A 13,783-nucleotide genomic window follows, 5' to 3' on the forward strand; every position below is an offset into this window, starting at 1 on the left:
CCTAAGTCTCAAAGAGCTGGCAAGTGCCAAATATAGCATATAGACTTTGCAATCCAAATTCTTTTTTAGTAACTAAGCCATGCCTGTTTGACATGAATTTGCCTGAAACAAGATGTTGTGTCAATGGCATACTGAAGATGTTTTTAAATAGGAGAACCGTATAAGAAATATTGTAGATACTAATTGCTGTATCATAAAGGCGTTTATTTCAAAGTGTTTTGAATGAGTGGGGCAACAAATCAAACTTGTTTTTAGTTGGTCACAAGGGGGCAGTGGAGTCCTACCTGCATTATATCACCAGCCCCTGAAGAGTGCACCTGCTCTTTCTGAAATAAATGTACAGTACATGGCGTGCTCGGAAAACGCAAATAGGCATTCTGTGAGGTATGAAGGTCGACTATGTGATATTGACCAAAAACACAGAATAAGCATGGTGAGGTCATGGAAAACAAAATCCGCTGACAATAATTTGATAATAATCTGTGGTCATCTTGTGCTTGCATTCTATGATATAACACAGTAAAGGCTTGCAAAATAAATAAATAAATACCATCCTGCGTTGTTGCCGAAGTCTACAGACATTGACTTGCCCTTGGAATATATTTATGAATGAGCCTTTCTTTCCTCCTCATTTGGATAAATGTCACGAATAAACTAGCGGGCGAATTGGAGTGCTTTTGTCATTCAAGGGGAGGTAAGGCTGTCATTTAGTTGCCTTAGAGACTGCAAATCATCGCGCAGCATCTCTTCGCCCGTCCCCAATGAGCGGGTTCAGCCGCGTTTGCCGTCATCAGGGCTGGAGGCTGGATGAGCTCCAGTCAGCCTATGCTCTGATTGGCTCTTGTCGTTAATGAGCTGCCATTGAGGATTTTTGGCTCGTGCTGAGGAGAGGTGTGTCTCTGGCTGCTCGAGTACACGCCTCTGGCATAAATGCTCCGCCACAGCTGTGGATCTGATCAGACGCACCAATTTGAAGGGCAGGCTTTCGAGACTTCGCTGAACAGTGACTTTCGCTTTGCGTGAGCATCCCGTTTTGCTTTTGTGGTAGACAAAGAGAAAAATAAATAAATACATACATAAATAAATAAAAGTAAAGAGAAGTAAGCGGCAGCAATTAGATCCCCCAGCAGAAGTGACAGCAGGTGTGAATTCATGTCTGTATTTTCACCGCAGATATACTGGTGAGTACTCTGTTTTCCGTTCGTACCTGTTTATGTGTGTGCTTTTGTTTATGCATTTTAAAAATCGTAACTAATTATATGTCAGGCGCTGGATTTCTCGGCATTGCACCTGACAGACAAGAACAATGAAGGATTTAGTTGTTTCGTTTAGATTGGTGATTTCCCTTAAAATCAGCCACCCTATTTTTGTTGCTACACCCACTCATGTTTCCTTTGAGATTTTCTGTGGGGTGTTGCCCCTGAAATTGGAAATGTCACAGCACTCAGATTGGAAAACGAGAATATTGTAGGTCTCGGTCTTAAAAGAAAAAAATCAAATGGTTACCAGGATATTCGGTAGGTTTAGGTACTGCTCCATGCGCCAGTTTAGAAAGGTGCATTAGTCTCACTGTGCTGTCATCATTTTCAGCTTATTTCAGTCCATTTGACAGTAAATGTAAGTTGATCTCTTCTCACTTTCATGCCATTTTTGGAAGCTCGGAACAAATAGGCTTACTTTGCTGTATGTGAATGTAATAGGACCTTTGCTTTCAGTTTTTGGTCTTAAATACTGAACGTGCAAAAAGAGAAGTGCGCCCTATCTATTACTAATATCTGTTATCAGTGTTACATTTTCCATAGCCGGCAATCAGTATCCTACCATGACTCCATAATTCACTCTTTGATGGAGGAATAAGGAATGTGTCTTTGTTTGTTCGGGCATTTTTAATTCTCTTCTGTCAAATATTTTCCTTTCTTTACAGAGGATATGCAAGCTGCTTTGAAAAAAATGGTTTTGCGAGCACTGTTAAAACCTCAGTAGGCCTCTGTTTGTCTCTACCAGGAAGTTCAAAATCGACCTCTTTGTTTTAACCACACGTTGCTTTCTCGCCTGAGCTTACTTACAGTAGGCTTGCGCTTCTGTCAGAAACCTTCACTTCTTTAGTTTTATCAGAGTGGTGTAACTGTTTCAGAGTGCGAAACAAGATTGTTATGCTGCACTGAAGTCTTTGCCTTTCTCTGTGCCAACAAGAAGACATTTCTCTCCCAAAATGCCATCATCTTGTATAAAATACTACATCACATATAAAGAGAAAAATGTCTTCCATTGGTTGAGTTTCTCAAACTATTCAATATGAGTAAGCACTTGGCAACAGTGTAAAGAGATAATTTTCCACATACATCACAGAGGACACTGATATATGATGTGTTTTCAGTGATGGTCAGCCCACAGGAATCTGGATTCAACTCATTTGTTCCTGCTCACTTCTGAGGGTCCTACTCATTGAGCCCCGCATACCTGCAGAGCTGGGTGACTTGGGTGGTGGAAAGCACAGCACTTGGCACTGAACCTCATCAGCTTTGCTCTGTGTTTGCCACATTGCATTAGATTTATGATCGTCGTAGTAGTAGTAAGGACTAGCAGGGGTGTTCAGAGGGGAAACAATGTTAATAATGCAAGTTGCACATTCCTCTTGTGGCGTGAGATTGTTGCAAAGACCATTTGGGCTCCAGTCAGCGTCACTACAGAGAAGCAAGGAACTAGCATGGAGCTAGCCTCTTTGTAGTTCAGGGACAGGTGAATAAAACAACCGTCACATTTGTTTAACAAGCAGACTCAGTTTTTGTTCACGTTTTGAAAAGGAAGATTTTTGACAGCAGTTGGAAAGGCTTTCCTGTAGAAACCCAAAGAAGTTCATGTCGTTTGTATGTGAAAAGGCTCCAGCGTAAGGTCAGCGTTGTTAGGAATAAGTAGAGCAGATTTGGTACAGCAAGCGCTTTAAAGAGCTATGCTTGAACCCAGCAATCAACTAATTAACTGAATTGCTCTAAACTTTGGACATATGGTCAAGAACATATTGGACCGTAGTGGCCTCGTGATGGTACTGGCTATCTATCTGTGGCCTGGCTCGCTGAGGCATTAGGAAGCTGGCAGGACCAGGTATGCATTAGGCTGACTGGGTCAAGAGGTAAGAGATTAAGTGCCATCTGCACCACCAGCCTCACCGATTAATCATTGAGATCATGTATCTTTAATGTGTTTCTTGCTTACAGAAATAGGCGGTCTGTTCCTTAACTCTGTTAAGGTCACATGTAAGCGTGCGAGTTGCAGTCATGCTGAATGCATCTAATCTATACCACTTGGTTGCTTGGATAACTCCTGCGTCCTCTTTGAGAGGGGCATGTCGTCGATCCCTCCCTGACACCTGAAGCAGTAATTCCAGGACTATTTGTGCATGTTTGTTTCCTCCCAGGTTGACTTGTTACTCGTGCACCCCTACTTCCTCCTCATTGTGCCCCTTTGTGTTTTATTAGGCTGATGTTCTGTTATTCTTAGCTGAGCAGGATGTTTATAGATCCCCGAACAGAAATATGACTGGCAAGTCCTAAGTGTTTATCTTTCTTTTCCTTCTCTCCCTCCCTTTCCCCTCTTCTCCTCCTGCTCAGGTCTTCACTGTCATCCTTCTGTCTCCACCTCTGCTGTTTTTGCATGTCTGCCTCACGCTCCTCTGAACCCCACTCAGCGATGATATTAGTTAAAGAATAACCTGAGCTGACTTTTTTTTTCCCATCCTAAACCTTGCATATCCCTCAAGCCTCCTCGGTTTATTTCTGGATATCCGGCTATTGTTTCTGGCCAGTCGTCTCACTAGCGCAGAAAAGGTTACTTAACAGTGATTCAGACGGAAGCTTTTTAATTTTAACATTTTCAGAGCCATTGTACACCCTGCTATGATGGCAGTCTTTCTTCCTGAAACAACAAGAGGTTGTGTATATTTAGGGATGGAAAAATTGATTATTTCTATGCCCCAGGGGTTAAAGATCTTGGTCTTATATCTCATGATTCAGTCCCCCTTGTTAATAATCCCATCTTAATTTAGGCTACATAGAAACTGCAGTATGTGTATAGGTACATGTGTTACATTCAAAAGTTGACGGTACTGATTAAAGGTTCAGATACACAAAGCGGAGACCTAGAAATCCTGGGTTGTACCAGGGGTCAGTGAATGATCTGAGTGCTGTTCTAGCCTGTGGCTCTCTTAACTTTTTAATGTTAGTTCTTGTGGGTTGGTGTCATCTTGACAATTTCTCAAACAAAAACAAAGGTCAACAATAAAAATCTTCCATTCAAACATCGAGGTTGAAGCAATGCAGAGGGGATTGTCAGGACGCTGTGCTTTGAATGAGTCATGCATGGAGATAATAAGGCAGAACAGTACTTTACGCAGAAATTCCACATAATATATTCCATGTAATGGCAGATGAAGTGAAAGTGAGGGTTTGACAGATTTGTTTGTAGAGAGACTTCAGTTTTTTTCCCCTTATCAATATATATTTATTTCTTTAATAAAATATGTCTCTGTCAGAGAATTCAGCAGATCCTTAAAAAAGAAAAGTTATACCATAATACCATTTTCACCAAAGCCTACCTTTTAAAAAAATATAATTTTCATGCTTCTGATGCATCTAAAAATAAACCCTCCGTCTGAATTTCTGATTTAAAGTAGGTTAAGTGAAGCCCACACATCTTGTCCCAAAAAATAAATAAATAAGCAAGCCCATCAAACTGGATAATGTGAGCATGTGAGTGAGCTTCTTGGCATGCTCTATTTTCTTTGTCCTTTTTAGCCAGTGACCACACAAACCACAAGCCTGTGGCCGCTGACCACTAGGCACCAGGCTTTAAATAGAGAGCGTGAGAAGGCCGCTCAGCATCTTGTCTCAAGACAGCATCTATGCGAGTCTTGGGACCTGCTTTAAGCGTTACTGCGACAATGCTGGATAGTGAATGCACTGAGCTTGGATAAACAACCTCTTGCTACTTTCATCTAAAATGGAAAGTTTGGCCAAGCTTTGATGGAACTGAGTGCATCAAGTTCCTCCCCAGTCAAATACCACAGCACGCCCCCAGCACACTCTCACAATGACTGTTCTCTGGTTGCTAGCGCAAGAGCACCTCACTCTGTATTGAGAAACGGCCACCTTATGCAAGCCGCATCATGAGCTCTGCAGCTTTGCAGTGCATTAGCAAAGCAGACGGACTGGATGCGTGTTGTGTTGTGGTGGAGATGTGCAGAGTATAAACAAAACTGTCAAACATCAGCAGGGAAATAGATCAACCATAACTTTCAGACCTGGGCTGCAAATAGATGGTTTGATAAGTGTTTCTCTCTCTCTCATTGGCATGCTTGTGTTAGTTATTATAGCCTTTGAACTTTTATCCGTTTATCTTCACTGTATACAGTCTGCGCAGTAGTATGCCATACAAAATACACGGGGATTACATTATTATTGATTAGAAACATTTGGATAATTCAACACTATAAATCTTCTTAGTGTTTTTATTTTCTCTGCAGATGCCGGGCAACTGTGCTATGATCGTCACTGTGTCTAATCACATTGCTTGTCTTCTTCTTTCAACCCTACAGCCCAGTGTTTGTGCCCAGCCGAGATATGACTGAGGTGATGATCAACAGCACCCCCATGGAGGACATGAGGCTCAGCCCCAGCAAGGACAGACTCTCCTTCCAGGTAGGACACACGTGCATGCATGACAGATAAACAGCACTTCCTTCCAAATTCCCAGCCTGTGCATTTTTATGCAGCATTGTCATTTCATATCTGCTTTTATCCATTTATTATCTTGAATCTGAGTATCATCTAATGATATAGTGATTATTTTCTTTCTTCCATCATTACGAGCGAAGCAAATATTAGAATTATTACAGATAAAAATCTGTGTTTTAAGATAAAGCAAGAATGCCCACCTAGATACTGAGATTACGATGATAAGAAAGCATTATAGCTAAATTGCACAGCCCTTGTGCTGTTTCTTTCTTTAAAATTCTAATATGTAATGGAAAGGACATTGCAGATTATAGTTGTTACAGCCTAAAAGTCTGTCTATCCGACTGACTTGTCCGAGGTCTGCACATTCAAATTATCCGAGGTCCGTCACAAAAATAAACCCTCAACAGATTAGTGTTTTTAAAAGCGGCTATCAGGTGGTCTTGACAAGTTGTAGCCAAAGGCTTTGTTTTGCTGTCAGCTGAGCAGGGTCATCTTAGAAATGAAATTATTTGAATATGCAGCTGCTTCATTATTTTACTGTCTAAAAATTAAAAGGCTTTCTGTCAATACTCTACGGGAGGGAAATTAACATGAAGATGGAATACTTATCAAAGAGGTCATCTCCTGTTAAGTTCATTTTGATCATTTAAAACTTCATTATAGTGTCAAACTGTGTGTTTGGTGCATTTATAAACCGTATAGAGCTGTGTGTGAAGACTATGACTCAGAGAGGATGTAGACTGACCTAGAGGAAAAGGCCCACTTCCCCTCCACTCAATTCACACCACAGCTGTGAGTCTGTCTGAGAGGGGCCAAGAGAAAAGGAGGGTGCCAGTGTGTCACTCCCTCACTCTTTCTATCCTTATCCTGCCCAATGTCCCAGGATCTCCTTAGAGAAGCCCTGTATGAACTGGTGATGCTCCATCAGTAGCTTCCTCTATTATGAGTTCCTAGGACTTTGACTCTAGTAACCATGGCCATGAAATCCCAGATGCTATTACAAAAGCTACTAAAATAAATATGAGCTATGATACTAGATGGTGAAAACTGAGTAGATGTTGACTTTCTGAATTATCACAAGGCAATGTCATGATTCACAACTAACCACGCTAGAAGAGCTTAAAATAGCCTACATTGTTCCTGGGTGATGTGTCTTCACTTCCTGTCATTGGAAGTGAAAGTGATTACATGTTTTAGCTAGGGGTCCGAAGGCAAGGTCACTCACTGCCCAACTCCCCTTGGTGCTGACGCACAGTGAGGATTAGCGATGCTGGCCAGAAATGCAGATCGACTCAAGCATTACACATAAATACGGATCTGCGTGCACACATAATTACATGGCATTTACTTGGCACAGTTTGTTATGCACCTGGGTTTGAAGAATGTAAAACAAAAATGACTAATGGACACGTACAACCTTTTATAACCTGGGAGATTTTCCTCGTTTGCTTTCTTAGCTCTTTTTCCTCCCTTCTCATCTGTCTCCTATGGAATTCATGGAGACTTGGACACAGCTGGATCTCCTCTATCTCTTGTCTCACTTTCTCTCCTGCCCCATCTAATGCTTTCTTTCCACTCGGCTCTATGCCCAGACAGCGACATCGCCCCCCTTTACCCCACCCCCAAATGTCTAGGAATGAAATATGCAGGTCTAAAAATATTCATCCACTTTATCCAAACAACAGCAAAAAAGAGGGGGGGAAAAAAATGCTGTTCTTGGACCAGGAGTGGCAGGCTTTTTTCCCCTGGGCCATTCCTCCTGTTTCTGAGAACAGAGAAAGTCTGAGGTTGATGTCAAATCTTGCCAGGACAGGGAATGCGTGTAATCTCTGTTGTCAGTCTGTCTCTCATGCCCTTCAGTTCAGATCCAAATATTTTAGTGTGACACTCCACATTTATCAGCATACATGGATTTGCAGATAACGCAACAGATTTCGTGTTCTTTCCGAGGAGATTTTTGACTTTACATCCACAGAAGTGTTCAATATTCAAAAGCTGACTGTTACAGGGATAGGTTTCCTAATTATGCACAAATCATGTCGCAGTGAAATTTTACTTTTTTTAACTCTTGGTTTAAAATGTTATGATTATGCTATTGTATAATCCTCAGAGTTGCGGGTGACGCTCATAAGCGGCTATGAGCTGCTTGGCACAATTCCTTCCAAGACATTGAGATTAAACATGAGGCAGCATTTATCCTAAGTCCTGCTAGAGATGCCTCATTTACCCATACAGACCCTTGTGCAGCATCTATGCAGAAAGCTGGTATAACTGAAGGAATGTGGGTTGGGTAAGCACAGGTATGCCACTGGGATTTTAATCAACCCGTTCCTATCGCAGATGTTTAGTCTTCGCATCACTTCCTCCTTCGTTGCAGCCCTATAGTGGTGCCTGCAACACTTGCACAAGATTCAAGTTAAGTTGTAGGAATCCAAAAGTCTTGCTTACAAATAACTTTTTTGGGGGGGGATAGCTGACGCTCCACTACATTTCAGAGCCCAACTAGTATCCCCGTTCAGCTAATGACAGATGAATAACCATTTGTGTATTTTCTCTACAGATATTCCCAGACCCCTCGGATTTTGACCGTTGCTGTAAGCTCAAAGATCGCCTCCCATCCATTGTGGTTGAGCCGACAGAAGGAGAAGTTGAGAGCGGGGAGCTTCGCTGGCCTCCAGAGGAGTTTTTGGTCAGTGAGGAGGAGGAGGAGGACGAAGAGGAAGAAGAGGAACAGAATAGCAGCATTCAAAATGGACAGCCAGCACAGAACTCGCAGCACTAGAGGCTGTGTTATAGCACCCATACACTCTTTCTTCTTTCTGATGGACTGTCCCGTTTCATACACTGGTTATACTTCACATCAGCACTCCAGTTCACTCAACTGACAGATGCCGTCTCGTTTCCCATGACACCAAAAAAGAAAAACAAATCCCTCCACGCGAGAAGCAATATGCACACATAAACACACTTTTATGACATCGTAACGTATCCTCCTGGACTGCAAATCAATCAAAAACAGACTTGGAAGAGATCAGACAATGCACACCTCTAACCTTCACCTACTTCTTACCACCGTGTGTGTCTCGGCCCAGACCAGATGTCCTGTTGGACAGCGGCAGCTCAGTGCTCCATGGACAGGTCTCGCACTGCAGGATGTTACTACTGCTCTGTACCCAACTTCAAAATGGCTGGCGTCATGACCCCAGAGGCTTCCTACTTGTATGCAGAACTATTGTGGTACCCGTGGGAATTATTGTACAGTACACTGTCAATGTTTGTGTTCAGAATCTGGTTTGCTATGTTATTATTATTATTGTAATTGCCACTGCTGTAGACTTGTCTGTTCTGGAGAAGCTGAAACTTTGTGACTTGTCTGTTGAATGGGTTTTGTGCAAAATGTTGTTGGGAATGTTTTCGTTTTGGGAGGGGTTTTTTTTTTGGGGGGGGGGGGGTGTCCTTCACTGTCAGCCACTCGCATTTAAAGAAATTAAAAAAATAAATTGGGGGGGGGGGGAAGAAGTGTTATGAAAATCAGAGGTGAAAAATGGTATGCATGATAAATATATGTGGGACGTCTTCATTTTCCCCAGTTATGTACCAAAGTCAAGTTATGCTATGATCCCCCTCATGACACTGGCCTCCTGAAAGCCTTATGATGGACAGTATTTTGATGATGCAGCAAAATGATCTGACTGAGAACAAAAAGTGTCACCGACAGGCTGCTGTTCAAAGAGAAAAGCTGAATAAGGATGGGAAATGTTAAATTTTGAAAAGCACTTAATAAAGCAATGCACAGACCCAATGAAGGATATGTAAATACTTGTTCCTAGTGAGCCGACTCCCGAGGCCTTGTAGTGCACTGATTGTCTTTTTTTTTTTTTTTTTTTTTTTTTTCTTGATTTCTTTCTAACTTTTTAGAAAGACAAAGTCTGAGATTCACTCTGAGCTGTACACATTTGATTGTCTTTCCCAGTCTTCCTCTTTTGTTTTTTGTTTTTGTTTTTTGTTTTTTTTAAACAGCCATACTTTTGAAGCAACACCATGAAGTACAGGTTGTAGAGAATTCGCACCGTGGGCCACAGTTTGCAGAAGTAATCTTTGTTCACGTCGCTCTTGGAACTCCTGATGTTTGCCAAACGCTGTTAATATTGTTACTGGTTCTCTGGTAGTAATGTCAGTTTATTTGCCTACAGTGTTTCTGTGTTCTTCTCCACTCAGTCATCATGACTTGGTGTATGTGGGGTCAGTTTCTAACTGTTGTAGAAGCATGTCTGAGATATTGTCTTTGTATTTTCTCATTTTGTGGCATTAGGGCTGTGTACAGAACATCTCTCTCTCCTGTCACCTGCAGGTCCCACATTGTTTTTGTAAAGCTCAGGGAGATAAGCCGCCATCTTTCTCTTGTTTTTTTTTTTTTTTTTTTTTTTTTTTTTGGTTTTTTTTCCCTATTATTTTTGTATTTAGACCACTCTTCTCAGTGACTATTACAAAGGCTGTAAATAAACATTTGAATTTGCTATCCAGCTGTGTGAGTCTGACTTCCATGTTTACAGTACAAGTTAATGGCTGTTTTTAGAGGGGTAGTCCTCCAGCACATTTGAAGTATCTTCCAAGAGACTTTACTTCAGTGTTTACTTACATTCTCTATCTTAACCCCTACCCCCCCCCCCCCCCCCCCCCCCCTCTCTATTCACTTCACCTGCAATGGTTAGAGAAAAGCGGTATTACTTCCTGCTTCGCATCTTTCGCATACAGAATCTCTTTCTCTCTCTCTACGAAAACAGATGCATGTATCAAATATGTGTGTGTATATATAGAAGCGAGAGCAGGCCGCATGTTACTTCCTGTCTACAGCTTGCACACAGTGTTACACCTAGTATAAGCAAAACCTCATTCCTGAACACTGAACCGACTTCATTTTAAGTTCTTTAAAAATGTATTTATTTTTTTAAATGGTACGTTTAAAATAAGGTGGTGCTATCCAGCAGTATAAAGAACGATGGGTTTCCCTGCCAGTTTTTTTTGAAAGACTTCACCATTTTCTGCAAAATTAAGGATAGAACGCTGTCTTACCCCGAGGAAGCAGCTCCTCAAGCACTACTCATAAACACTCTCCAGAATGAAACGAGACTAATAAAATGTGGTTGAGTGGAAAAGCTGTAACCGGGAACTGGGGGGGGGGGGAGTTAAGGGACTAAGCAAAAAGCTTTCTGATCACTGTTACAATGGAAACTTCACAGGTGATTTGCTGCCATGTGCTCTATTTGTGACCCTCGAGGTCAGCTTGGATTGCCTGGTACTGGGAATAGTTCATAAGAGTTGCTGCAGTAGGCCCTTTGGGGGCCAAGGGCCTCATATACTGGCCAAGGTGGTACTCTTGGGGCCTTAGGGTCACTTCCTGGAAATGGAACAATGAAAGGTCATTCTGTCCCGCTTCCTTCTTCCTGGAAAAAAATGGAACATAAAGAGTTATTAATACCCCCCAGCTGATAATGGTGGTCGGCTGCAGAATGTGTGTGTCTGGCCCAGGAAGCCGCCACGTCTGGTTTTGAATAGACTAGAAAATGAATGTCCTTTGTGACATTCTTAATAGCTGTTTCTTGATCTCAGTGGAAAAAGTCATGAGATCATGGAAAGAAGAAATTACAAGAAGTTAGAAAAGGATAACTACAGCCCTTGGGGAAGCTGACTGAACTTGCATCCAGCTACGCAATCATATGACGTCAGCCAGAGACCTCTGAACTCCACGGCGTCCGTCAAATATTGCTGAAGAAAGCAATATACGTCAGGTTTAATAAAGAAAGGTCCTGTGTTTCCGAGGTTAAGGGAGATATGAAAGCGGGCCCTCCAGCATCTTTCCATGGAACTTTGACATTTTAAGCAGTTCTTATTTTCAGCTCTTTTTCGTCAGTCACTTTGGAGCTGATTAACTCAGTAAAGAACCTTTGAAGTTAGACTTTTTGCAACCCTGCAAACTGTATTTGTTTTTCCCCCTTTAAACCTAACTCTGAAAACCAAACTGAGACAAGCAAATGGCAGAACAATAAAGTTATAATACCCTCATCAGGACAAGTTAAGATCTGACTGCAGAAATGTTTATCCGTAACACCCTAAAATGTTCCTTGAAACAAGTTCAAGCTGTTTCCTCATTTGTGTTTTTTTTTTTAATAATGCTGAAAAGTAAGAAAGTGAAAAGACAGGACTTAACACCATTTGCATCAGATTTTTTTGTTGTGTTGCAAAGCCACTGTGAATTAAACCTATCACTAAGGACTTCTACAGCACACCAACATTTTGCTATCTGAAAAAACAGTGAAAACTCAGCTCCAACTTACTCAGTTATGTTGTTTTTAGGTAAATTAAAGTAAATGTTTCCCAAAATGTGCATCATTTCTAAGCATACTTTTCTATTAAATTTAACTGTGGCCTGTATGAATTTAACTAGATTCATCTTATATTCAGTCAAAGTTTCTTCACACTGTAAATCTTTTTTGCTAACTGTAGCGTTTGTGGTCAGAGGTGACAGCATTCATTTTGTAAGATGACTGCTTGGTCAGAGTCACTGAGAACCCTGTGACATGGGGGGGGGGGGGAGTGTGTCTCGCACACCATTGTTGGCATGAGATGCAGTATCTTTAAAAGTGTGTGAGAGCGTGTGCGCCTGGCTGTGTATTAAAACTGCTGTCAGAGTCCTCCGAGTGAAGTCACTGATAGCTCTTCTAGCTCATTCTTGGAATTCTTTCCAATGGAAACAATCCCATCGCTGATCCCGGTGTGTCAGCAGAGTCTGACCTGCCAACCCCTGAATTCGCCTCGACTCCCAGCTATAGTCCACATTAACACTGTTTCACTATCACTCCTCTGCGCATAAACTCACAAGAACCCCTTTTTATTTCCTAAAACATATCATTAAACAAAACGCTTACCCTTGATGCAACTTTAGATTTTTCCCTTTTTGCTCCACTTTGATTGTTTTCTTGTTCTTTCGCTATCCCATACTTTTAATCTATTCTGTTGTTCCAACAACATTCCCATACTTACACAACAGTAGAAATGCTCTCTGCATTCCCACACTTCAGGTTTTGTTTCATTATAAACAGTTCCCTTGCTATTTTAGTGCTACAACCTTACTCTGTAAGCCACTGAGTTTTATTCTTTGTGTTCATGCATAACTGTGCCTCTGTGTTTGTGCGAAGCTTGCAAAGGGGTGCAGGGGCTTGAAGGTTTTATGTACAACTGTGTCTGTTATTATGAGCACCATGTGCGTAAGGGAAAGATTCTTTTCCCATGGTTCCTCAAGTGTGAGAAGAAAGTAGAGCTCTCAGGACATGAAGCAAAAACTCAGATAGTTATTTATAACCTGTCTGGAGTCGACCTACCAAGCGTAGACACATATCTGGCACTGTTTGCGAGGGAAGAGTTAGAATAAGATACATGGAGAGGGATGCAAACAAGAAGGGGGGACTAAAAGATTAAGGAGTCAGGGGGGTAAAATGAAGGATGATGAGGAGGGAGAGCATAATGACACCTGCGCCTTGACATTGCTAAATCATAGGTCAAAGAACTTTCGTCTCTCTTGGTGGCCAATCTAAATAAGGCTCAGTGAGATAAGGTAAAAGGCAACCATAGTAAAAGTGACACCTGTGATTTTGTTCAGCGCCATTATTGCCCAATAAAATGTAACCAATGTACTTTCCAAATTACACTACAGCATTGATACATGTGATAAACCAATCGAGAACAAAACACCACAAATTGCTATTTGAAACAAATCCTGCATCCCTGCAAAGATAACCGGACTCAAACATGCGCAACTCTGCAAATCCGCTCTCTGAAACTCATCAGACAAGACATAATGCAACAGTTGGATGCACAGCTAAAAGCCCAGAGGACTGATGAGTCAGAGCACCCCAGGACTGAGCTCTCTGTTTAACAGTGATGCAAGGTGCATCTCAGTTTAAAGCTTTTAAAGCTTTGATCAATACAAGACCGCTGGCGTCCACTTTGTGTCGGAGTTTTGTGCGTTAATGTGCTAAGCCACAGGCTGCTGC

The 13,783-nt window shown here is 41.7% G+C and overlaps 1 protein-coding gene across 1 annotated transcript; it reads left to right on the forward strand.

Annotated features, from left to right (window-relative positions):
- The first annotated feature begins 930 nt into the window (after positions 1–930).
- Positions 931–10,255, forward strand: lbh (LBH regulator of WNT signaling pathway). Its single transcript, XM_082516581.1, has 3 exons — positions 931–1,181; positions 5,591–5,693; positions 8,293–10,255. The coding sequence occupies exons 1-3, from the start codon at positions 1,153–1,155 to the stop codon at positions 8,512–8,514; spliced, it is 354 nt and encodes a 117-aa protein (XP_082372707.1). The 5' UTR covers positions 931–1,152; the 3' UTR covers positions 8,515–10,255.
- Positions 10,256–13,783: the final 3,528 nt, after the last annotated feature.

This window comes from Aulonocara stuartgranti (assembly GCF_965226115.1).
Source record: "Aulonocara stuartgranti genome assembly, chromosome: 19".
Lineage (NCBI taxonomy): Eukaryota > Metazoa > Chordata > Actinopteri > Cichliformes > Cichlidae > Aulonocara > Aulonocara stuartgranti.

Excerpts from the sequence above, each read along its gene's own strand:
- lbh (XM_082516581.1), top strand. The coding sequence starts at position 1,153 with ATGTCTGTATTTTCACCGCAGATATACTG. Across the intron at positions 1,182-5,590 it reads TTTTCACCGCAGATATACTG|CCCAGTGTTTGTGCCCAGCC; the intron begins GTGAGTACTCTG and ends TCAACCCTACAG. Across the intron at positions 5,694-8,292 it reads AGGACAGACTCTCCTTCCAG|ATATTCCCAGACCCCTCGGA; the intron begins GTAGGACACACG and ends TTTTCTCTACAG.